A 22625-nucleotide genomic window follows, 5' to 3' on the forward strand; every position below is an offset into this window, starting at 1 on the left:
GAGAATGACATATCTCTGACAGGATAAAGAAGGGAGCATGTCCACAATATGGAAGTAAAGAAAGTTGGAAGAATGGAATAGATTCAGTTTAAGAAGCTCTTTTCTAGCTAGATAGAAATTTGGCTCATACATATGTTAAGCAATAAAAGGCACCTAGCTGGCCTTCATCACCAAAGTTCATAAAATAATGTCTTTGCAAAGCTGATTAAAATTATAACAGTTCTACAAAAAGGGGGAATATAAAGAGGTGTAGGATTTAGCTTGAAAATCACAGCAGAGATTTATACATTAGGTTAGATGTGAGTTTACTTTCTTAGAAATTCTATATTAAGTAATGCAATGAATTACTAGGAATATGATGGAAAAACTTTCTCAGTTATATGAGACCAGGGCCAATTCTTAGCAGGTGTTTTAGGTGAGTAGAGTTGAGAGCCAGAGAAAAGTATGAAACAATACTAATTGTGTGTATAACAGTCATCCATAGGATTAACAGCAGGTGCTTGTGGGGAGCAACTCGGACTAGACTAAGTTACTGAAATTAAGACTTATTCTATGCATCTGCTCTCCCACAATATGGCGCTGGAAGAGGAGTAAACAACTTCTACACAGCTGCCTTCAGTTCGACCAATAACCTGCAGGAGCTGCTCCTGATTGGAGGAGAGCAGCGTACTCGGCCTGTGGGTAGCAGAGTTGGGATTGGTGGAAGAGGACTATAAAGGAGGAGAGAGACAACATGCACCAGGAACATCCAGATAACATCTGAGCAGCCCCCGAGAGAGCCGGCCGGCGGTGTGCCGCTCCCCTGCGGAAGTGGGGAAAGTGGCAGGGGGAGCCGCCCTTCCACGGAGGTGGAAGGATCGGCAGCCAACCCGGGAAGAACGGGAAGGGCCGAGCAGACAAAAGAACAGCGCAGGGTTTAGTGTCGTTCCTCCACGAAGAGGGGGAGCGACAGGTGCTATGGAATAATGTGAATATTACATTATCAGAGCTGCTCCACATAGAACATTGTAAATTGCATACCCCTAGGGTAAGTCTCTTTAATCACAGACTTTGCAGGTTATACCGACATGTGTTTCTGACAAGAGACAGTAAAGTGCTTTGATCTTCAGTATAGGAGTTTCAATGTTTGGTATTGAAGAATAAGCTCCTAATTGAACCTCCTTCAAACTATGGATTCTGGTCAAAATACAAAAAAAGCAACTCTCTGAGGGCCTTGTAAAATGAACAAAAGTACTAAGATTTTGAAGGGGAGGAAATACATTGAGTAAGCAAATGGTACAGGTTGAGTTTCAGATTTTCAGTTTTATCTTGAGGGAAGCTGGAGCAACCAGATGAAGGAGACAGTGAAGCGTAAGGTAAGAAACTTTAAAAAAGAAACAGCCTGAGAAAGGGAACCCCAAGTTATATGTTCTGTGCCTGTCTCTTTCTAACCTTTATATCGTGCATGTTCAGCACATACTATGAAAAATTGTATGGAGGTTCTTCAAAAATAGAGCTACCATATGTTCCAGTAATCCTATCCAGGAGTACATATGGAAGGGATTTGAAATCAATATGTTGAAGAGATAGCTGCGTTCTTGTGTTTATTGTCACATCATTCACATAGCCAAGTTATGAAATCAACCCAACTGTCAATCAATTAACAGATGAATGGATAAAGTTCTTTGTACATAAAATTAAAATACTATCTAGCTTTTTAAAAGAAGGAAATTCTGTAATTTGTGACAACATGAATGAAGCTGAAGGATGTTAGGCTGAATGAAATGAGTCAGGCACAAAAAGACAAATACCACATGATCTAATTATACATGGAATCTAAATCAAACTCATAGAAGTAGAGAGTAAAGTAATGGTTATCAGAAGTTGGAAGGGTGGGGAGATAGGGAGATGATAATCAAAGCATACAAAGTTTCAGTTAGCCAAGAAGAATACATTTTTGAGATCTGATGCACAGCAGGATGACTATACTTAACAAGATATTGTATTTTTTAATTGCTAAAAGGAAACATCAAATGTTCTTATCACAGGAAATGATAAATATGAGATGATGAATACATTAATTTGATTTAATCATTCCATATTATATAAATAAACCAAAATATCACATTATATCCCATAAATATATACATTTTAAAATACACAAAATCATAGCATACCATGTATGGCATGTAGGAGTTCTCAATGAATGTGTGTGTTGTCCGCTTTTCTCTGATATGTATATAATAATGACTTAGATATAGTCCCCAATATGAGAACTTATGTCCTCCCTTGCCTCTAAATCTCTATGTAATTTTTCCTTCTGTTTTTATGCCCTAGTCCCAGCTGCTCCACTTCCAATGCAGCTCTTTGCTATGGTCTAGGAAAACAGTAGAAAATGGTCCCTGCATCCACATGGGAGACCCTGGTTCCTGGCTTTGGATCCGCCTAGCTCCAGCCATTGCAGCCATTTGGAGAGTGAACCAGCAGGTGAAAGGCCTCTCTCTCTTTCTGCCTCTGCCTCTCTGTAATTCTGGCATCCAAATAAATAAATAAATATTTAAAAAAGGGAGAGATAGATCTATAGATATTACAAGAATCAGAAGGGAAAATTTTGAACACTCTAAGCTAATAAATTTGTGAACGCATTTGGATATTTCATTTTGCCTCATGAAGACTTACAAAAACATGTGTAGTTTACTTCAAAAGAAAGTTAATAAAAATAGTATATGTTTATATTAGGTGTTAAATTTGTAGTTAAAATTCTCCCCCACAAGGAAAACTCCAGGCAGAGAAGTCTTTATTGATGAATCCTATCAAACATTTAAGAAATAAATATTATCAATATGGTACAAACTCTTCTTTAAAAAAATTGAAGAGGAGGGAAGTCTTATCAACTCTTCTTAAGTCCAGCAAAATTCTTATATATCAAAGCCAAATAAAGACATTGTAAAGAAAGAAAACACAACCCAGTACACCTCATGAACATGGTGGCAAAAACTTTCAACAGAACAAAAATAACAACGTATATAAAAAGTAGTATGTCATAGACAAGTGAGGTTCATTCCAGAAAATGACATTGCGGTATAGTGGGTTAAGCTGCCACCTGAAATGCCGGCATTCCATACAGGTGCCAGTTCATATCCTGGCTGCTTTATCTCCTATCCAGCTCCTTGCTAATGTGCCTGAGAAACAGAGGAAGGTGGTCCAAGTAATTAGGAACTTGAACCCACGTTGGAAACCTGGAGGGAGTTCCGGACTTCTGGCTTCAACCTGGCCCGATGGCCATTTGGGGAGGGAACCAGCAGATGGAAGATCTCTCTCTCTCTTCCTCTGTCCCTCCCTCTCTGTCACTCTGCCTTCCAAATAAATAAAATCCTTTTAAAAATATTGATTTAACCTAAAACATCATTCAGTGTAATTCACTATAACAACAGACTAAACTAGGACAGAAAAAAAATACAGAAAAAGCACTTGACAAAACCCCACATCCATTCATGGTAAAACAAACAAAAAAACTGCCAGCACATTAGAAATAAAAGTGAACTTCCCTAAGAGTATCTACAGCAGTAGAGTATCCTTAACAGTAACTCAAGCCATTGCTGGGACACCTGCATCCCATTAAACAGTGCCTGGTTTGAGTCCTTACTACCCTACTTCTGATCCAGCATTTCTGCTAATGAGTCTCAGAAGCACCAAATCATGTCTCAAATACTTGAGTTTCTGCCACCCTAATGGAAGATTCAGGTGAAGTCTGTGACTCCTGGCTTCTGTCTGGCCCACCAATGGCTGTTGCAGGCATCTGGGGAGCGAACCAGCAGATGAAAAATCTTTCTCTCTTTCTCTCTCACTCTGCCTTTCAAATAAATAAATAAGAAAAAAAAATTTATGTAAGAAAAAAAAAAAGAGTACCTATAGAAAACCTATAACAAACATGCTTAATGGTGAAAATTTGATTATTGTCCCTAAGATCAGGAACAAGGCAAGAGTGTCTACCCATATTACTTCTTTAAAAAAAAAAAAAAAGATTTATTTATTTATTTATTTGAAAGAGTTACACAGAGAGACCACATTGCTTCTATTCAACAATGTATGGGAATCTAGCTGGTGCAATATGAGGCTGGTGGCAAGGGATTTAAAGTTATCCAGATTAGAAAAGAAGAAATAAAATAGCCTTTGTTTTAAAAAATACTATTTAATTTAGCAAGACTTTATTTTACAAGATACAAAAGAAAAAGTTATTCTCTATACAAGCAATTACAATCAAACCAGACAATCTATCCATTTTCTCTAACTTGTTGAACGCATTTGGTTAAAGTTGTTTCTATTATTGTCTCCTATCTTGTCACTATATGTATCAAATCTGTATTAATGGACTTTTCAGTCCAAAAAGATGAAGTTATTTTCTCTCCCTTTCTTTTAATTACTCTTACTAGAGTTTATCAATTTTTTTTGAAATTTAAAGAAAAAATTTGTTGGAGGTCTAAAAAACAATTCCTAAAAGGTCAACTTTTCCAGAAAACTGTAGCTACACAGCACATTGCATCTATTGTGTTAAAACGTGCATTAGAAACAAATACAAAAACCATGAAATAAGTAATTATTTTATTCTTCAACAATTTGAGCAAAGATAAAATGCCCAAGGAACAAAATGGATGACTTACCAAGGATGGGTTCTTTACTTGAAGCACCATTAAACACACACACACACACACACACACATACACAAACACACGAGTGTGTTCAGTTATATACACTGAATTGAACCTTTGGCATTAGGAATCAGAGCATCTTATCATATAGCATTAGCATGTATTCCAAAAGTATGCAGTGTCAAAGGAATAGAACCACCAGCATTCAAAAACAGCTTTTCAACTAGGCAATAGAACATGTCCCACTGTTGTCCATCATTGAATGCACTGGTAGCAACTTTGAAAAAGGAAAAGAAAAAAGGGAGCTGCAATCCCTTTTATTTTCTGTTTAAAACCAAACAAAACAAACATCCATTTTGCTCCACATGAACATCTTTAAAGTACTTCATTTGGACAAGAGAAGGACTAAGAACAAAAATGTGTTTAAAGAGATGCAAACATTTGTGAGTGAGTGAGTGCTCGTCTCACACAGCTTTCTGGTGGGGCTAAGGAAAAGCCACTTCATAATCACGAGCACTAAACAAAGTCACAGAATTCTTTGCCAGGTACTTTAGGAAGTTGTGACGATAATTCAGTACTAAAACAAGGCTCTTCTCATCCACAGGTGAATAGGCCAACATTGCTCCAATTCACACAAATAATCTCAGAAGATGTGGCACTCCAGACACCTGGGGACATAGGTGTGTCTGGGAGATCTGTGAGGATTTCAGCATCCCGTGGTCTCAGATTTGTAGAGCAGCTGAGTACCCAGTATTACATGCAAGCATTCTTTTAGTCACAGCTTCATTAACAGCATCCTCCTTATTATCTGTGTTTCCATGAGATTTCTTATAATTTGCATAATCCTCCAGCATGGAATCCACATTCTTGGCAGAAAAAAGAGCTGTTTTTGTCTGATAATTAAGTCTCAATCATCAATAAGCCATAGTTTCAGCTCTTCAGGAATCGTTAACTTCCACTCTGCTCATGCATGCTTCTTCATTTTCAACAGCAGGATCTACACAGTTCCTTTTCTTCTGAGAAGGCTGAGGTGTCTCACTGGTACTGACACCATCTCCATTTACAGATGTTGTCTGTTTGTTCTTTTTGGTTTTCACTTCTACATTTTTCTGTTTCAGGCCAGATGTCATCTTTCCTGGAGCAGCCCCTCTCATCTTCTCTTCTGCATATTGTTCCTGATTGGCTTTTTGAATTCTCATTGTTCCTGCCAATTAACATTCACATATTTGAGTATTCTGCTCTTAGGAACCCATTCATCCCAATTTTTTACTCCAACACTGTAATGACAAGATACTTCACTTTTTTTTTTTTTTTTAATTTATTTTACTTGAAAGTCACAGTTACACAGAGAGAGGAGAGGCAGAGAAAGAGAGAGAGAGAGGTCTTCCATCCGCTGGTTCACTCCCAGATGGCTGCACAGCCGGAGCTGCCCTGATCTGAAGCCAGGAGCCAGGAGCCTCTTTCAGGTCTCCCACATGGGTGCAGGGGCCCAAGGACTTGCGCCATCTTCTACTGCTAACCCAGGCCATAGCAGAGAGCTGAATCAGAAGTGGAGCAGGGGGGTCTCGAACCGGCACCCATATGGGATGCCGGCACCGCAGGCAGCAGCTTTACCCACTATGCCACAGGGCCAGCCCCTGGTCTTTATAGCGACTTTCACACACTCTGCTTCATTAAGAAAAGGCCCATGAAAGTATAATACTCACTCACTCTCCTGAAATTTAGGCTTTGGGTCCTGCTTGGACATCATTTTTTTTTTTAAGATTTATTTTTATTTATTTGAAAGACAGAGTTCCAGAGAGAGGTACAGTCAGAGAGAAAAAAAGGTCTTTCATCCACTAGTTCATTCCCCAAATGACCACAATGGCCAGAGCTGAGCTGATCCGAAGCCAGCAGCCATGAGCTTCTTCCAGGTCTCCCCCGTGGATGCAGGGGCCCAAGGGCTTGGGCTATATTCTACTGATTTCCCAGGCCATAGCAGAGAGCTGGATCGGAAGAGGAGCAGCTGGGACTCAAACCAGAGCCCATATGGGATGCAAGCACAGCAGGCGGTGGCTTTAATCCACTGCACCACAGCGCCAGCCCCTTGGGCATCATTTATAAGTGATTCCCCACCTCCTCTTTCTCCTATCACCCCCTACTCTGTTCCTAACTCAACTCTGGGTTTATCAATTTTGTTTATTTTATACTTTGATTTCCACTCCTTCAATATTTTCCTTTTTCTATATTCTTTTGTTTTATTTTTAATATTATTGACTTGGTTGGTCTTGCCCTTAGTTCTCAGGCATAAACATTAGTCTTTGGACATTATTTTTGTTTTTTGGTTTTTTTTGACAGGCAGAGTTAGACAGTGAGAGAAAGAGTAGAGAGAGAGAGAGAGAGAGAGAGAGAGAGAGAGAGAGAGAGAGGTCTTCCTTCCGTTGGTTCACCCCCCAAATGGCCGCTATGGCCACGCTGTGCCGATCCGAAGCCGGGAGCCAGGTGCTTCCTCCTGGTGTCCCATACGGGTGCAGGGCCCAAGCACTTGGGCCATCCTCCACTCTCCTCCCGGGCCACAGCAGAGAGCTGGACTGGAAGAGGAGCAACTGGGACAGAATCCGGCACCCCAACTGGGACTAGAACCCCGGGTGCCAGCGCCGCAGGCGGAGGATTAGCCAAGTGAGCCGCGGCGCTGGCCTCATTGTCTTTACTTATAAAATGTCTAAAGTTTTCACTCTGTTTCTGTAATTTGGACTATATAAAATGCTGTCTCCCCAACTTCAATCAGTTGCTGAAATATTACTTCTGCTTTTCCAGTCTTCCAGCTATTGGTGTCCACCAGTTTTCCTGGTGATATCATCCCATACATGGGCAGTTAAAATGTCATCCAAAAAGTTGAGATTTTTCTAGACAGATTTTGGAATCCCCTTTCCTCTCCCTGTGGCTCTCTTTGTAAGAACCCTCCCCTCAATTTCCAGTTGTTCTGACATTTCCAAACTTTAACTTTTGAATTTTCAAACTGGAGAGCTGTTTTATATTGGCACTCATTTCCCCATGTATTTCAGACTGAGAAATGTTCTCATTAAAAAAAAAAAAAAAAAACACCTAGTAAATGGCAATCTTACAATCTTGCACCCAGTATTTTTCCCTTCTTTCAAGAAATGTATCACTTTCCATGTTCACATACTTTTTGGTTACTTTCCAGTGTCTTCACAAAATATCTCTTTATTGTCCAGAGTTTATTATTGTTACCAGCAACAAGTTCTATCAAATATAACTTACTCTATTATTTCCAGAAGCTGGAATTCCCTCTATTGCTTTTTTGATGACCAGCTTTGAAAACTCTCAAACATTCCTAGATGAATTACTTTCAGGAGATTCAATGTATCATGAAGAAAGAGACACATTCCATAAATTTTCTTTGGGATACACCATAGGATGCTGCATTTGAGAGTATTTTAGATAGTTCATGGAAAAAGTAGAATTAAAAGATAATGCACAGTTTCCAGAAATACCCTCATATAACCCAGATGACATAATAAGACTACAATAACAGTAATGAAGGCTGTAACAAGTGATCAGATTCCACTTTCTTTGATTTAGATTAGTTATTTCATGTGCCAATATTTGGCTGTTATAAAAGTTCAGGCATTTGGGGAGTGAACCAGTGAATGGACATTTCTCTCTCTCTCTCTCTCTCTCTCTCTCTCTTTCATAAAAATAAATAAGCAAATCTTTTTAAAAAATAAAAGGCACCCTGGGCTGGCCTGAAGCGCCAGCATCCCATATGGGTGCCAGTTCTAGTCTCGGCTGCTCCTCTTCCAGTCCAGCTCTCTGCTGTAGCCTGGGATAGCAGTAGAAGATGGCCCAAGTGCTTGGGCCCCTGCACCCGCATGCATCTGGCTCCTGGCTTCAGATCATCACAGCTCTGGCTGTTGTGGCCATTAGGGGACTGAACCAATGGAAGACTTTTCTCTCTGTCTCTTCCTCTCCCTGTCTGTAACTCTACCTCTCAAATAAATAAAATCTTATAAAAAAAAAAAAAATGTGCTGGGCCAGCACTGTGACAAAGCTGGTTAATCCTCCACTTCTGGCGCCCCTATCCCATATGGGCAGTGGTTCTAGTCCTGGCTACTCTACTTCTGATCCAGCTCTCTGCTATGGCCTGGAAAAGCAGTAGAAGAAAGCCCAAGCACTTGGGCCCCAGCACCCTTGTGGGAGACATCGAGGAAGCTCCCGACTCCAGCCTTCGGATCTGCCCAGCTTTCTCCCGACCCCCACCTTGCGGCTATTTGGTGAGTGAACCAGTGGATGGAAGACACTTCTGACTCTGCCTCTCTGTAACTTTGCCTTTCAAATAAAAAGAAAATATGTGTAGCAAAGAAATCACAGGTTTTTTGTTTGTTTGAACTTTTAAAACCTAAAAACACATCCTATGCTAAGAGCAGTGCAGTTTTCACATAGCCCAAGTCATCATGAGGTAGATTCTACGGACCCGGAAGTTGTTTCGTGCCGAAGGTTGGTTTTCAGAAAAAAAAGTCGTATTTAGGGTCACCCAACGTTTATATCCAAAATTTCACATTTTCTAAAGGCTCTGTACTGTTAAGGAGGGTGTGGGCGAAACGAGTACCTGCACTGCCGTCCAAACCTCAGCGCTCCGCCGCCAGGCACCTCCCCAGAGCTAGAAGTCGTTCCTGGCCGCAAACCTCGCTCCCGGAGCCCAATCAGCGGCCGTCACTCCGCGCGGCGGGAGTCACGTGTTGGCTAAAGATGGCTGCGTTGGAGAGTTGAGAAAAAGCTACAGTGCGAGCCTCGGCCGTGGCTGAGGAAGACCAGGGGCGGCACCGGCTGCGGAGAGCGAGCACAAGGTACTGGCAATCCGGGGAAATGAGCGAAGGAAATGTCCCGGGGTCAGAAGCGCGGTGCGGTGGCACGCTTGTCACTGGCAGCGCGCGAATGGAACCTGGGAGGAGGGGCGGCTGGCCCCACTGTGCTTCTGGCCTAGAAAGACCTTATAGTTGAGCCAGGTCAACAGAAAGGGAAACAACGCTTGTGGTTAGATTTAATCTCAGGTTTACTGCCAAGTTGCACTGTGACCTTGGCCAAATTTAATTTTCACTTTACACATTGCCTATCTTTCCGCGCTCTCCTGCAAGTGATAGTCAATGCAAAAACCTTTTTGAAGTGTTTGTAGTATTTAAAAGTGGCATGGTCCTTTGATAGGCATTTATTATTAATAACGGCTATATAAAGCCAATAGGCGTTGTCCGAACTTGGAACACACACCAGTGTGTTCACAGAACACACATAACTCGGAACCACACCAGTGTGCAGAGCATTGGGCTGGACATTCTAAAGTTATTTTGCACATAAATATCATACACTTTGTACATACTGAATTTGATAAACACACCCCTGCACAAAAGCATTCAGAGCCTCCAGCATGGCAGGGATTGTGTCTGTCACGTTTTTCTAGTCAAGGTCCTCAGAAATTTGAGTTCTGGAAACCACTTACTACATTTCTAAGCCTGCATTGTAATTATTAGGCTAAGACCACAGATATGGAATTTCACTGCATTTAATATTTTTAAGTGAACGATTCTAACAGGTACTCTATTTGTGAGTGCCATCAAGTGATCTTATAGCAATGAACACTGATAGTGAACCAAGAAACTCTGACTTACCAGTGTTGTCCTTTGTGGTGTGCCTGAACTTTTGCTTTTGTTTCCTGAAATCTGTTGGTTAATGAGCTAAATCTCCAGGCTAAAATTCATTGTTCACCATTCACTTGCTCTGCCATTCACCGTAACTAGTGATATGAACCACTGGCAAGTAGGTCAGGTACGCCCTATTGCTTATTTCTGTACAGCCAGCCGAGAATGGTTTTTATATTTCTGAAGAATTGTTTTTTTTTTTTTTTAAGATTTTTTTTTCTTTTTTTTTTTTTTTTGACAGGCAGAGTGGACAGTGAGAGAGAGAGAGACAGAGAGAAAGGTCTTCCTTTGCCGTTGGTTCACCCTCCAATGGCCGCCACGGCCGGCACACCGTGCTGATCCGATGGCAGGAGCCAGGTGCTTCTCCTGGTCTCCCATGGGGTGCAGGGCCCAAGCACTTGGGCCATCCTCCACTGCACTCCCTGGCCACAGCAGAGAGCTGGCCTGGAAGAGGGGCAACCGGGACAGAATCCGGCGCCCCAACCGGGACTAGAACCCGGTGTGCCGGCGCCGCTAGGCGGAGGATTAGCCTAATGAGCCACGGCGCCGGCCTTTTTTTTAAGATTTTATTTACTTATTTGACAGGTAGAGTTACAGAGAGAGACAGAGAGAAAGGTCTTCCTTCCATTGGTTCACTTTCCAAATGGCCACAACGGCCAGCGCTGCACCAATATGAAGCCAGGAGCCAGGTGCTTCTTCCTGGTCTCCCATGCGGATGCAGGGACCCAAGCACTTGGGCCATCTTCTACTGCTATCCCAGGCCACAGCAGAAAGCTGGATTGGAAGAGGAGCAACCCGGACTAGAACCGGCACCCATATGGAATGCTGGCACCACAGGCAGAGGATTAACCTAGTGCGCCACACTGCTGGCCCCTTAAGAATTGTTTTAAAAATGAAACATTCAACAAAGACTATACATTACCCATGAGCTCTAAAATACTTGGTATTTGACCCTTTCAAAAAAAAGTTTGCTGACTGCTGTAGGGTATGCCTTTAAGTAAAAATTGCCAATGTGTGTCGTCTACCTCCTAAATAACAAATTCTTTTTCAAAATGGTTGTTCCCACTCAGATACAATTTACACTTATACCAGCAGCACACACTAGAGTTGCAGCTACCATACATTTCCTCCAGTGATTGAAATGGTCAGATTGTAGGTTTTGCTAACTTATGGATACCTATTGGTATCACATTCCCTGATTATAATGAAAGTGAACCCATCTTTAGGTTTAATGCCTGTTTGAGTTTCCACTTTTTTATTTAGGTGTGTACAGATATATTAGGAGCCTTTAAAAAGTTCATGGAGGGGCAGGTGTTTGGTGTAGCGGTTAAGATTACACATGATGCCCACATCCCATATCAGAGTGCCTGTGTTTGAGTCCTGGATCCACTCCTATTAACCTACTGCTGAGTTGCACTTAGGGAGGCAGAAATGATGGTTCAAGGACTTGGGTCCCTGCTACATACAGGGGAGCCCTGGGTTGAGTTCCCAGCTTCTTACTTCTGCCTGGCCAGTCCTGGTTGTTTTAGGCATCTGGGGAGTGAACCAGCAAATGGGAGATCTCTCTCTCTCTACCTTTCAAGTTTCTAAAAAAAACTTTAAGTTCATGGAATATACATATTATGAAAAAACTAAGTATGGATTTGAAATTTTTTTTTGCACCAAAATAAACTTGTACTCACTTATTACAACATATCTGAATAGGATCTAGTTTGAGGCACCAAGAAGAGTAAACATTAGTTTGAAAATAGACCCTGTCACAGCAAAATGAATTCTGCTAAAATTGAAGTAAAAACAAAGATCAAATTATGATGAGATCATTGGTGCTTTATGAAAAGTTTGTGAGAAAAAGAGAAAAATAAAGAAATCAGCAGTTTGCAGATGGACAGAATGCATTTTAAGAAGTTGATGTTGGAAATGAAGCCTGCCATAGCAGACCATCCACACCAATTTGCAGGGAAAAAGTTGTGTTCATGGCTCTAATAATTAACAGTAGAAATGACAATACCATACACAGCTCAACTGGTTTGGCTTACACATTTCTTACTGAAAACTTAAAATTGAGCAAACTTTTCTGCTTCACAAATGCCAAAACAGTTGTGTCCAGATCAGCTGCAGATAAGAGTAGTTTCAATAGAAATTTTAATATTTATTTGAAAGTCAGATTGCAGAGAAAGAGATCTTTCATCCATTGGTTCAATCCCTAAATGACTGGAATGGCCAGGGCTGGACCAGGCAGAAGCCAGGAGCTTCACCTGAGTCTTCCATGTGGGTGGTAGGGGCCCAGGCATTTGGACCATCCTCCACTTCTCTCCCAGGGGCATTAGCACAGCACTGGATCGGAAGCAGAGTAGCCAGGACTTGAACTGGTGCCCATGTGGGATGCTGGTGTCTCAGGCGGTGTCTTAACCTGCTACACAATACTGACCCCTCAATGGAAATTTTAACAAGGGAGATCAAGATCCTGAATCATCTTTTTAATTCTGAAGAATTGTAACTGGAGGTTAAATATGGCTTTATCAATTTGACCCTGAAGACGAAGCACAATCATAGAATGATAACCTAGAGGTAGAAGTAGTCCAGTCAAAGCAGAAGTGTACTGCTGAAGAGCAAAGCATTTGGCAACAGCTTTTGTAAATGCTCAAAGCATTTAGATTGTTGATTTTTCTGGAGGGTCAATGAATAATGTTTTCTTATTATGAGTGGGTTTTTTTGGTTTTTGTTGAGAAAGGAATCCAAAGCTTTAGTAAAAAAACACCTGGGAGAGCCTCACCAGAGACTCTCACACAACAATGCTCCTACTCATTCCTCTCATCAAACACAGGGGCAATTTCACAAGCGTTTCAATAGGAAATCATTAGGCATTTACTTTACAATGCTAATTTGTCTCCTTCTATTTATTTTTTAATCTAAAAAAAAAAATCTCCAAAGGATTTTTTATGTTTCTTCAGTTAATATGAAAAACAATGAATTGACACTGTTAAGTTCCCAGGACCATCAGTTTTCAGGGATAGACTAAATGGCTGGTATATTTCCTATAAGCTTAATATGTTGTTTCTCATGTTCTGGCTTCTGTTTCACGTTTTTGGTTTTGCGGGGAGGGGGGGACTGAATTTTGTTTTGCTTTATGATATATATGCATTGGCTTTACAGTTAAACACTCAATGTACAGTTATTTTCAAATTAAATATGGTCAAGTAGAAGACTTTCTGAATTGTTTCCTTGTTTTTCTATAAACATTATTGCAAACCATAATATTTTCATGGTTTTTTAGGGCTCAAGATGGGAAGTCATGAACCAGATACTGTCAAGGAAAATGTAACAATTTTGGAGATCATAACCAGAAAAATTAACCAACTTCCAGAACCAGAAAGGTAGCATCACTTTTTAATCTAAAAATATATTTTACTGGATGGATTTTCATCACTAAATAATTATTTCAATTTTATCTGGTTTAAGGATAGTATGTTAGAAGGAAACTAAGCCCTTTCCTTGCCTTGATGAGAAGACCAAGGCCCAGAAAGATTAGCCATTTTGTTTAACATCACATAGCTACTTGTGGAGTCAGTTGAAAATAGAAAACATTATCTGAGGAGACAATTAGGGGATGTATCTAATTGTATGATGATTCAGTTTTTCATTGTAAACATTTATGTATCCATTTAAATAGCAAAACTATAAAATAGCTTTTTAATTGTTATTTCTCTAAATTCATTTGTCAGTGTGCTTACCAGCCTAAAAATAGTACCATGAACCATAGACAACTAGTTAGGGAATGTCAGAGAAATGGGATCATGGCTAAAGGTCCTTGAGGACAATATGGGGGGGAGGGGGCAGAGCTGTGGCAGTGGATAAAGCCACTGCCTGTGGCGCCAGCACCCTTTATGGGTACTGGTTCAATTCCCAGCTGCTCCACTTCTGATCCAGCTCTCAGCTAATGCGCCTGGGAACGCAGCAGATGATGACCTAAGTACCTGGGCCCATGCACCCATGTGGGAGACCCAGAAGCTGCTCCTGGCTTCTGGCTTCCAATTGGCCCAGCTCCAGCCATTGAAGCTATTTAGGGAGTGAACCAGCAGGTGGAAGCTCTCTCTCTCTCTCTCTCTCTCTGATTTTCAAATAAATAAACCACTGGAAAATTAAAAAAGGACAATATAGGGAACACACTGATATTTTAAGATAACACAGGCAACTACAGTGCACTTCCCAAAATATTCTTAGACCTTTTTGGCTGTCAAGCAGGTCTGACTAGGTTACATTTAAACTGAAAATCTGAGACTTAAAAAAAAAAAAAAAACAGATGGGAACCGTGTTGTGACGTAATGGATAGAGCCGCCATCCCATATGGGCACTGATGTGTGTCCCAGCTGCTCCACTTCCAATCCAGCTTTCTGCTAATGGCCCACCAAAAGCAGTGGAGCATGGATCAAGTGCCTGGGCCCCTGTCACTCACTCAAGAGACTGGGATGAAGCTCCTGGGTTTGCTTCAGCCCTGGCCATTGCAGCCTCTTGGGGACTGAACCAGAAGATAGAAGAGCATGCTCACTACCCACCTCCCTTGCCCCTGGTAACACTTTCAAATAAATAAATAAATCTTTGGGGGGAAAAAAATGAAGACAGTTTGGAGAAGTGAGAGGGATGGTATCAGGTAGAGAGAATAGCATTGCCTAGGCTACAGGACAGTAATTAGTTTGTCATATTTGAAGAACCAGTGTTACTGAAGTAAAAGGGAAGAGGGTGTAAGGAACAGGAAGAATTTTAAGCAGGAGAAAAATGTGATCCAGCTAACATTTCTCAACAATATTCCAGTTGGTTTTTGGACAATGAATATGCTAGCACAGAAAGGAAATAGGAACACCAGCTGGAATAGTGATCCTTGTAAGTGCAGACAGTAGGATGGAGGAAGTTGAACTGAAAAGAGAATGGATTTAAAATACATTTTGGAGTTAAAATTTTTAGGAATGAAAACTGCACAATTTTAGTCTTGGTACCACTTACTTTTCCAATAAGGAGAACCTATAAACCTTCAGCAGTAATAAGAACTCGATTTCAAAAGTTCTGTGTCCCCATGCCCTCTCCTCCCCTTTTAGTTGTTTTCCTGAGATAAAAATAGACAACCTTTTAAAGTAAAAAAGGGCCTGTGTTCACATTTCTAGACCAGAAAGATAGGGAAAGGCAGGCAGTCAGATTGATAAAAGGAATAGAATAGATATTAGAAGCTCTGAAGAAAGCAAGCTGTGTCACAGGACCTTTACCAAATTAGAAAGACAAGCATAGGTGAGCAAGCTGCAACTGCAAAGATTTAATTTAGAAGTAATAAGTTGTTTTTAAACATTGGCATTTGAACAAGGAAGGTAACAGTGTCTTGTTATTTTTGTCCTATCCTTAATTTTCCTCTTTATTTCATTTGTTTGAAATCTCATCCCTTCTTGCATTATATCTTTACTTTTAATTTTCCTAAGTGTATGAAATATTTTTGATAACTTTTTTGATCTATAGAATAATTTCATGTATATTTAACTGCCATTTATTATATATTTGGTCTTACATTTCATGTGTCTAGTTACTTCCTATATATGTCTTATCAAAAAGTCACGAGTTTCTAGGTGTATGGGAAATTCTTGTTTGGAAAATTGGCAAGGGACTACTAGATAATAAGAACTTCGTGCTATCTGCATTATTAACTAAAAAACTTTTTACCCATAGGAAATTAAGATATGGTTGGGAGACCGCAAAGTTTGCTGCTCACACTCCAGCTGCACTACTTGTTTAGTTTACATATATATCATAGTTCAGAAGAAGTACTCAAGCTTCTCATGCTTCAACCCCTACATGCCTTTCATATTTACATGTTTTCTGTGATAGCTTGGTATGTTCTAATCACTCCAAATAGTACTTATGTATCATAAGTTCCTGGTCTGGCATGCTGTTGTGTTCCCATTAACCTTTTTATAGACTTCTGTTTTATATCAAGTTTACCTTTCTTCTGCCATCATATTCAACTATGAAAACCCTGAAAGATAAATTCTTGTGCCTTTTATAGCAAATTTGCTGTGTATAATCAGTTCTCAGTAAGTAAAACGACAGGTAAAAAAAATAATACCTTATACAAAATAGGAAACTTAATTATGACTCCTAGAAAAAGATGAGTGTATCCCGTAGACATTAAAGGGGGCACTCTGTTCAGTTTATCTAGTGAAGAGCAATGAGAATGTTAAGAGGACATCTGTGCTGTGGATTACAATACAGGTGGTAATAAAAAGCTAAGTGGTAGGCTTAAAGTTTAGAATACTTTGGTTTGTTGTAAAGTACTTAGTATAGAGTATCACTTAAATGTTAGTAGTACCTTCTCAGTCTCCCAATCCTGATTAAATGCTTCAGATAGTAATGAAGGGAAACACATGATGAAGGGAAACACATGACCTCCACAGTATTGAACAAACTTTCTGTCAGGTGGTACTAAAATCAAGATCAACAAATCAAGATGAATACATGTTTGTATCCATTGTCTTCAAGTAGTTTATAATCTAGTGGGGAAGCCCAATTTATAAATCAATGATTCTAAGATAGCACCACTTTGTACTGTGTTGTGCTAGAAAGGAAGGTATTGGGTATTATGGGAACTCAGAAAAATCATCCAAATCAGTCTTTGAAAGCTATTCCTTGCTACAGTTGGAGGGAAATTTCTATACCAATATCCTTTGCAAAATAACAAAATCTAAATGTTATCACTCTAAAAGTGTTGACTAACTCAAAAGCCTTTTAGAATAAAAATCTTTGTGTAAAACATGATTGATAAATGTTGTATCCAGTTATTCCTAAAGTCCTGGGAAGTTTTGTAACATATGACAGAAATTAGAGTTCATACATACAGTAGAGCCAAAAAAAAAAAAAAAAAAAAAAAAGCTGTTTTCTTCTCACCTTCTCAGGAATCTACTTGAACATGGATCAACATATGTTGGAATTAACGCTGCTCTCTGTGGCCTAATAGCAAACAGTCTTTTTCGGCGCGTCTTGAATGTGACACATGCTCGTATAGCTGCTGGCTTACCAATGGCAGTGATCCCATTTTTGACAGCACATATATCTTACAAAGGTTTTGTGAGTTTTCCTTTGAGTACAGGTAAATTCGGTTTCATTGTCACCAGTTTACCTTGGTATATGTTATTTGCTACTTTAATACTTTCTTATATAATACTTTCTTATGTAACAAATCTCTTGAAGTACTACCTGTATGTGTATTTATCAAATAAATGGGATATAATTTCCTTCTGAAAATTTACCATGTATACTAAATATGGAGTATAATCATGAAAAATCTTTTGATTAATGATTTCATAGAAATATTACCATGAGGACTTAAGAGCAGGTGGTCCAGTTTTTCTGTTAAGTGCTACTCTAAATTTATTTAAATTGAGCATTTTGTTTGAATTCCCATGACCAATGTGAAAAGAATTTTTATGGTTCAAGGATACCTTATGCCCAGTGAACTTGCAACATTGAGTGAAAATATCAGCTCAGGTCCGTTGATTCGAAAGTGCAGAAAGTTACCAACAGCTCAAACCTTGAGATGATTAGATGCAAATTCAGAATAAATTACAGAATGTGCTTTCCTGAGATGGTTTTATTAGTCATTCCTGGTGATTTTAGGTTACTCATACATGTAATTCTGTCTTTTAACATGCCTTACAGAATTCTACTTACTGAATTATTGTCTGAAAATTAAATATTTTTGATACACTTAAGGGACACTGTTCATTCTTTAAAATCATGTTTGCTTGACTATCATGACCTTTACTTCCAGAATTAATTAATGTGTCTCCTAGGTGAACTGAATTGTGAAACCTGTACCGTAACACGGAGTGGACTGGTTGGTCTTGTTTTTGGTGGTTTGTACCCTGTTTTTTTGGCCATACCTGTGAATGGTGGCCTAGCAGCCAGGTGAGTAGGAGTCTTTATTTTCTCATAATCATTGAAAAACTCACAACTTAAAAACAGCAAACTTTAGATCAAAAAGAACAATCCTTTTTGATTAGAAGTTACTAAGACTTATGTTGTTCTTGTAAGTAATCAAATTTTACTTCTCAAAAATTTGAACACAGTTCTAGAACTTTATCACACGGTGCCTTTTGGTGTATAGCTCAGGTTATTAACCTTAATTTGTGTGTTGAACGCCCACTACAAAATTGCAAAAACACTATGCCTAGTAAGATAGCTATCTACCTTATTTTCTTAGAGGAGTTTGAGTACTTGAACTGAAAAACTGTCAAAAAATGGCTGTAAGTTTACTACTCCAAAATAATTCTGGTTATTCTCTGTTGAACTCTTGTATCAGCAATCTATTTTATGAGATACCTTGGAGGTAAACCAAAGGAGCAAAAGAACACCTAAGGACTGAGTGGACCTTTGGTGCAGTGGTTAAGACAGTGCTGGGGATGCCTGCATCCCATATTGGAATGCCTGGGTTTGAGTTCCAGATCCATTCCTAATTCCAACTTGTGTGTACCTTGAGAGGCAGCAAGTGATAGCTCAAGTATTTGGGTCACTAATACCCATGTGGGAGACCTGGATTAAGTTCCCAGCTCCCAGCTTTGGACTGGTCCAGCCCTGCCTATTATGAGCATTTGGGCAGTGAACCAGCAGACCTCTGTCTCTTGCCTTTCAAATAAATTTTCAAAAATTTTTTCATAAAATTTTTATAAAGTTTAAAAAAAAAGAGTTTTTAGGGTTAATAGGCCCTGAAAATAGCTTTATCTTAATCTGTATCTAGTTTTATCTTAAGACTTTTAGTATTAATGTGTTATACGTAGGTTTGCCACTTAATACAATATCTTTTCTAGTGAAATATCTCAATATTTTCACAGGTATCAATCAGCCCTCCTGCCAGAGAAAGGAAACATCTTAACTTACTGGATTAGAATTTCAAAGCCTGTCTTTAGAAAAATGGTATTTCCCATTTTGCTCCAGACTGTGTTTGCAGCATACCTTGGGTCTAGACAATATAAACTCCTTATAAAGGCCCTTCAGTTACCTGAACCTGGCTTAAAATTTCATTGATTTTAAGCAAATATATGTACAAAAATAAAATGGTAAAAATAACCTGTACCTAGATTATGAATACATATAACTGTCATTTATCATGTGAAGTACAATTTTGGAACTTAACGAAAGATTACACAAGGCAATAAAAGGCTGAATGAACTCCAATAAAGGCTATCAACTTAAAGAGCATAACTTATCTAGTTTGCCCATATTTGTCTCTTGCACATTGTTCACTCCACTCTTTAACATTAGACACCAAGTTTGAAAAAGTAACTGTATGGTAATTTCACTGAAGACTCATAAAGCCAAACAGGAATGCACACACACACACACACACATACACACATTGCAAAAGTTACTTATACTTCATTTTCTCAACTGAGAGTGTTCCCATAGGTAATATTAATCTTTAGAACATATTTAGCAATCTTAAAAAAAGGAGCAATCCCAATCTGTATTTTTGGAAAGTTGTATTTCTAGAAAATTTAAGCAGTGTATATTTCACGCATCTATGTATTGTGGGATGGCTTCAGAATTAAAACATGAGCCTCTGGGGCAAGTACTGTGGTACAACAGATTATGCCACTGCTTGTGACACCAAATCCCATATTCAAGTGCCAACCTTCGTCAGGCTGCTCTACTGCTGATCCAGCTCCCTGCCAATATGCCTGAAGAGGCAGTGGAAGATGGTCCAGGTACTTGGGCCCCTGCCCCTCATGTGGGAGATCAAGATAAACTTCCTGCTGTTGGCTTTGGCCCAGCCCCAATCTAGCTTTTTTACCCATATGGGAGTGAGCAAGGGATAAAAGATCTCCATCTCTCCTTCTCTGCCTTTCAAATAAACAAACAATTTTTTTTAAGTGGAACCTCTTCAAAGTACAGGACTGAGTAAATTAGTTTCTCTGGTCCTCAATTTACTCATTATTAATTTTGCTCAGGGTTGACACTACATGAAATATTACAGATAAACTGCCTAACATACCTCTTGATATATCAGGCACTGAAGTGGAACCCACATTTTTCCTATCCTGTTGGTTTTGCTTCCTGAAATATCCTGATTCATTTCCTGAGATCACTTACATTTTGAAGTGTTACTCTTCTAAGACTTCTCATCCTAGTTCTTTAAACTCTTTTTCATGACAGCATCTGAATCAGCATTGTCCAATTTTAGCCACATGTATATTAGCAGCTATCTTAATAGACAACACAGGTCTAGACCAGCACTTTCATATAAAGGAGACCAATCACTAATGTACCAAGCAAATAGATCATATATACTCATGAGCATCTTAACTATTCCTTCCAAATATAGTGATTTATCTGTGTGAAACAATCCCATGCTACTAAAAATATATAAAAAAGTGAATTTAAAAAAGGAAGCTTGTGAATCAAACAGGTTTTTCAGCCTCTGCTTAAAGAAAATAAGGCAGTGTAGCCAAAGATTTAAAATTCTAGTGAAATTAACAAAATATTTTCAATTTTTTAGAAAACAAAGGTGGTCTCTCAACAACCTTATAAAATGTACTCTCTACTAAGATAGGAAATGATCTTCAGTTTAAGGCAAAAGAAGCTATATGCACAGAAGATTAAAAGAAAGTATACTGTGGATATTGCAAGGGCTAGAGTTACAAATGAGTTTTTTCAATCTTGATTCTTTCCTAGATTTCCCAAGTTTTTTGAAAATTGTGCAACTTAAGGGAAGAGAAGAAAACATCTGAGGGGGCTTCCAGAAGTTCCTGGAAACTAAGCACTACAGTTTAATTCCATTTTTCACAATTTTTTTTAAGCCTCCTCATATATATAAAACTTAAAAGATGTGGTGGAGGGGAAACCCTCCTTATTTTCAAGCATAAATATCAAGCCCTCCAATCCAATTTTACCTGCATTCTCACTCATATTCAAAGCAGTTTCCCTTATCACTGAAAACAGTAATGAATTCCTAATTTCAAATCCAAATTAATAAATGACTCCTTAAGAATACAAATAGTACAATCAAAACAATTCAAAACCCACTAATACTGTTGTTTAATACTTGAGTACAAAATGTTTTCCTAATATATTAAATATTCCCAGAATATTTACTTCTTCACATAATACTATCTGTAAATGGGCTGAAGAGTTTCTAACAGTTTCTGTAATCAAAAAGTCACATCTATCCTCTGTACATACTCTTGAATCATCTTTCCAATTAGCATAAATAGGTGACATAAGCAATAAATTATGCTAAGTCTGCTACTTCAACTCTACCAAAGTTTTTGGTCTGAGGGTAGGTATATGATTTGAACTTTCTGCAATCTACATTATGATTTAGAGATAAGACCTGAAGAACACTACCTCAATCAGTAAGGAAAGTAAGTTTTTGGTATTTCAGTCCAAACACAGTAGACAACCTACTAAAAATCTTACAACTCACTTTGTAGTTAATCTGACTTAAAAAAAAAAAAAATGGGAGGGGGGGGCTCATACTTAAGATATCAGTCTACTTTTTAAACTCCAAATTATAGTACACAAAGAGCCAGAGGGTTCTAGGACAATTAACATCAGTGGATATACAGGGAAGATACAGAATCTGGAGGTACATTCTAAAGTTGCTGGACTCCCAATAAAATTCATATCACTACATAAACAGAACTACACAATATACAAAACTACTGACTAGATTTTTAAGTTCATTCATTGTGAAAACTAAGCTAAGTATTTTCAACAACAGAAAGTATAGGGTAACAGAGGGACATTTGGCCTAGCAGTTAATATGCCTGTGCCCCATCAAAGTGTCTGGATTTATTTGATGCCTGGCTGTGGCTCCTGATTCCAATTTCCTGACATTGTAAACCTTGGAAAGTATCAGTGATGGCTCAAGTATTTGGGTCCTGCGTCCCTGCCACTCACATGGGAGACCTGGATTGAGTTCCTGACTCCTGGCTTCACCTCTGGCCCAGTCTTGGCCATTGCAGGCATATGAGGGAGTAAACCAGCTGATAGATGGGAGCTCTTCTGTCTCTCGCTGGTCAAACAAAGCACTCTGCATGATTCTAAAGGAAGTGCTTTGATTCCTAGCTTACATGGTAATTAAAGGAGAAAAATAGCAAAAATATTCTGGGGAAAAAAATATTAAAACATTGTACTAACTATTCAACTTTCATCAATCATCAGATTATTTAGCTGAAAAACCTGACTAAAATTGGTGTGGCCCTTAACTACACCTTCAAAATCCTGAATTAGGCAATCACATATTAAAAAGATAATTACTCATTAACATTGG

The 22625-nt window shown here is 39.0% G+C and overlaps 1 protein-coding gene and 1 pseudogene across 2 annotated transcripts; one reads left to right on the top strand and one right to left on the bottom strand.

The window, feature by feature from the left end:
- Positions 1-4911: 4911 nt before the first annotated feature.
- Positions 4912-9341, bottom strand: LOC138850178 (mortality factor 4-like protein 1 pseudogene; annotated as a pseudogene).
- On the top strand, positions 9304-19555 carry TMEM126A (transmembrane protein 126A). Of its 2 annotated transcripts, XM_002708659.5 has the most exons (5): positions 9304-9475; positions 13596-13695; positions 17251-17444; positions 18148-18262; positions 19186-19555. In XM_002708659.5, the coding sequence occupies exons 2-5, from the start codon at positions 13604-13606 to the stop codon at positions 19376-19378; spliced, it is 594 nt and encodes a 197-aa protein (XP_002708705.2). In that variant the 5' UTR covers positions 9304-9475; positions 13596-13603; the 3' UTR covers positions 19379-19555. The 2 variants fall into 2 exon arrangements, with proteins under 2 accessions (XP_002708705.2, XP_069932385.1); XM_070076284.1 differs by lacking the exon at positions 13596-13695 and having other exon boundaries at positions 9354-9475.
- The last annotated feature ends 3070 nt before the right edge of the window (positions 19556-22625 follow it).

This window comes from Oryctolagus cuniculus, chromosome 1 (assembly GCF_964237555.1).
Source record: "Oryctolagus cuniculus chromosome 1, mOryCun1.1, whole genome shotgun sequence".
Taxonomy (NCBI): Eukaryota; Metazoa; Chordata; class Mammalia; order Lagomorpha; family Leporidae; genus Oryctolagus; species Oryctolagus cuniculus.

What these genes read in the sequence shown, in the direction of transcription:
- TMEM126A (XM_002708659.5), top strand. Translation starts at nt 13,604, where the DNA reads ATGGGAAGTCATGAACCAGATACTGTCAAGGAAAATGTAACAATTTTG. An exon ending in CAACTTCCAGAACCAGAAAG is followed by an intron (nt 13,696 to 17,250) that starts GTAGCATCACTT and finishes TCACCTTCTCAG; the next exon opens with GAATCTACTTGAACATGGAT. An exon ending in AATGGTGGCCTAGCAGCCAG is followed by an intron (nt 18,263 to 19,185) that starts GTGAGTAGGAGT and finishes ATATTTTCACAG; the next exon opens with GTATCAATCAGCCCTCCTGC.